The sequence below is a fragment of the Pteropus vampyrus genome, unplaced genomic scaffold (assembly GCF_000151845.1).
Source record: "Pteropus vampyrus isolate Shadow unplaced genomic scaffold, Pvam_2.0 Scaffold247, whole genome shotgun sequence".
In the NCBI taxonomy this organism is placed as follows: Eukaryota; Metazoa; Chordata; class Mammalia; order Chiroptera; family Pteropodidae; genus Pteropus; species Pteropus vampyrus.
Genome location: NW_011889028.1, coordinates 436,843 through 439,473, shown reverse-complemented (window position 1 = coordinate 439,473; position 2,631 = coordinate 436,843). Strand labels below are relative to the sequence as shown.

Below are 2,631 nucleotides of genomic sequence, written 5' to 3'. Positions count from 1 at the left end.
TTCATCAGCTACGACAACGCCACGAAGCAGCTGGACACGGTGTATGACCTGACCCCGGAGCTGGCCCGGGCGTTTCTGGAGAGAATCGGGGCCTCCGACTTTGACCTGAGGAACACCTCAACCGTGCACAGGCAAGTGGGGCTCGGCCCCGGCAGTGGCACCCTAGGGCACCCCCCGCGGTGGCTTCCTCTGAGCAGCAGGCAGCGGGAAGGGAGGCGGTGGGTCCCCTGTCTCTGTGCCTGAGAGAGGAAGTGTTTCCTCTTGTAAGAGGTTCCGAAGTGGGGGGAGGGAACACATGCATTCCCGGGGTCCCCTGTGTGCCAGGATTGCAGCTCTGAGCATGGGGATGGGGCTCCATACTCGTCCATTCCAGGGGAAGCGACGAATTCCCATTTTGTTGGGCCGAGTACTGGAATGGCTCGTGGCTCCCCGAATTTGCGGATCCCTTGTTGTCTAGATTCTCAGGTGGCTTATCTGGCCCCCCCGGATGAGATCAGGCTAGAATTTAGTGATTGCGATATGACCCTCTGGGAACTATTTCCCCCAGGCGAGGGCCAGCGACTGTGCACTTGGTGACCCCAGGAGGGGTCTGAATGTCAGGGGAAGGAGTGTGCCCTGGGGAGCCGTGGGGAGGCGTGGGGAGCACTCGTCTCTGTCTCCTGGGGTCTTGATGTCACTGCTTCTTCTGACATCACCAAATTCTCTTAATTTTTTTATCAAAGTCACTTGCAGAGAAGGTTTTTACGTAGAACTGTTACATTCTGCCGCACATAGAACCTGCCCCCACCCCTCCTAATTTTCACCCATTGGCACGGCCCCATATTTCCATGGTTACGCAAAAAAATAGCTTGGCGGTTAAGAACCTGGGACCTGGAGCCAGACTTCCAGGGTACGATCCTGGCTCTGTCACTTACAAGTCATGGGACTTGGTTACGGACCGCACCTCTCCATGTCTCCAAGTCCTCATCTGCAAAATGGGGGGTGATAATCCCCTGCCCCATCAGGGTCCCTGTGAGGATACGGCACACCCGACCCATAGTGACTGCTCCGGAAATGGGAGTTATTCTTGACGCTGTCCTTAATATTCAGCCTTCACTTCCCCTGAGCCTTCTCGACTTGTCACACACGTCTTCAGACCCTTCCTCTCCTGAGCACAGGTCCCCGCGCATCGCGGTGTTTCCGAGAGGGCGGAGCCAGGTGAAGCTTGGCTGGCGGCGACGTGGTTCGGCCTAGCGTGGTTCTGCCGAGCCCAGTCGGGTAGATCCGACACCGACGCGAGAGTGTCCCCCGGGAAGAGTAAATAGTCGGATGTGCTTCGTCTCCTATAACTCTCAGTCCACCTTCGCGTGTTCATTACGATGTACCCTGATGAACGAAGCAAGTCTCCCCTCTACTGAAGGCCCAGGGTGGCTGGGCCACCCTGTCCCGTAGTCCAGAGTGTGCACTGCACACCTGTGTGCAGCGGCCTCGCAGAGAAGGTGTCACTGAGGTCAGACATCTCACAGAGCCGGGCCTCGAACCCCGGGCGGCCGGAAGCTGCGCCCTCAACCGCCAGGTGTGGCTTTCCCAGCCAGGTCTGGGTTCAAATCCCACCTCCACCCTCATGCCCTATCTTTTTTACTTTTTCCTTTCGAAGTCATCCAGCCATCTGGGGAGGTAGGTTGTAAAGCATCCAGGAATTCAGTCTCCGTCCCTGGGGACCCCTCGGGGCGACAGCCCTCTTCCCTCCCGTGGAAACCGGGAGTTTTCTGTGGTTAGCTCAGCACCATGCTTTCCTCCGGCCCCTTGCTGGAGGCGAGGTGACATAGTCGGCTCTAGATGGTAGCCCCAGCTCCACTGCTTGTCTTGGGTGTGTCACTTGATGCCCCTGAGTCTCACTGTGCCCTGCTGCGAAATGGGGCTGACAGGTCACCTGCCCGGCAGGGCGGTGGCGAAGGGCTCAGCGCAGCACCTGGCGCCCAGCAGCTGCTCTGACCCCCGACTCCGTCGGTTCCGAGGGGGCGGCGCTGTGTCCCCCAGCTCTGCCAGGGTCCCTTACCTTCCCGCACAGGCTGGGGCTGCTGGTTTGTTTCTACGATGACCTGGAGCTGCTGGACGCCGCCACGGCCCGAGTCCTCCTTCACCAGATGATCAAGTGCAGCCGTCTGTGGGGCTTCCAGGCGGCGGTCCGGAAGGTGTGGGCGGGTGCGCGGCCTCCGCTTCACCAGCCGGAGAAGTGGGGGGACACCTCGGTCCGGCCATAGCAGGTGGTGTCTGGAGCCCCAGGATGAGTGTAAAAGGGGGGAGGGGGAGCAGCTCAGCGGGGAGTAGGGAAGAGCGTGGGTGGAGCACCTGGCGGCCGCCTCAGGCCTGGGGAGCGAGAGTGCAGATGCCCAGTGGGTGGGTCCCGGGAACCCGACCCCCAGCCCCGCTGCTCCCGCCTCCGAGACCGCATTCCTAGCAAACCCCGGGGCCAGGAGGCGGGTGTGGGGACCTGGGAACGGCGAGGAGATCGAGCCGCGGTTCTCAAACCGGGCTCTGTCCGTGGTCAGCGGCACCCCCAGGTGCCAACCCAGGGGTCCCCCTGTCGACGGCCTGGCCTGGGGTGCGAATGTTTCGAAAGCGCCCCGAGTCTCAGTTCTGCGCACTCCT

At 61.0% G+C, this 2,631-nt stretch overlaps 1 protein-coding gene across 1 annotated transcript in view; it reads left to right on the top strand.

Annotated features, from left to right (window-relative positions):
- OTOA (otoancorin) overlaps positions 1 to 2,631 on the top strand; it is a 50,105-nt gene that overhangs the window by 16,354 nt on the left and 31,120 nt on the right. The window contains exons 11-12 of the mRNA XM_011374443.2: positions 1 to 131; positions 2,051 to 2,174. The exon at positions 1 to 131 is cut by the window's left edge and continues 3 nt beyond it. Coding sequence (XP_011372745.1) covers positions 1 to 131; positions 2,051 to 2,174 — 255 coding nt within the window. The remainder of the gene's footprint in view (positions 132 to 2,050; positions 2,175 to 2,631) is intronic.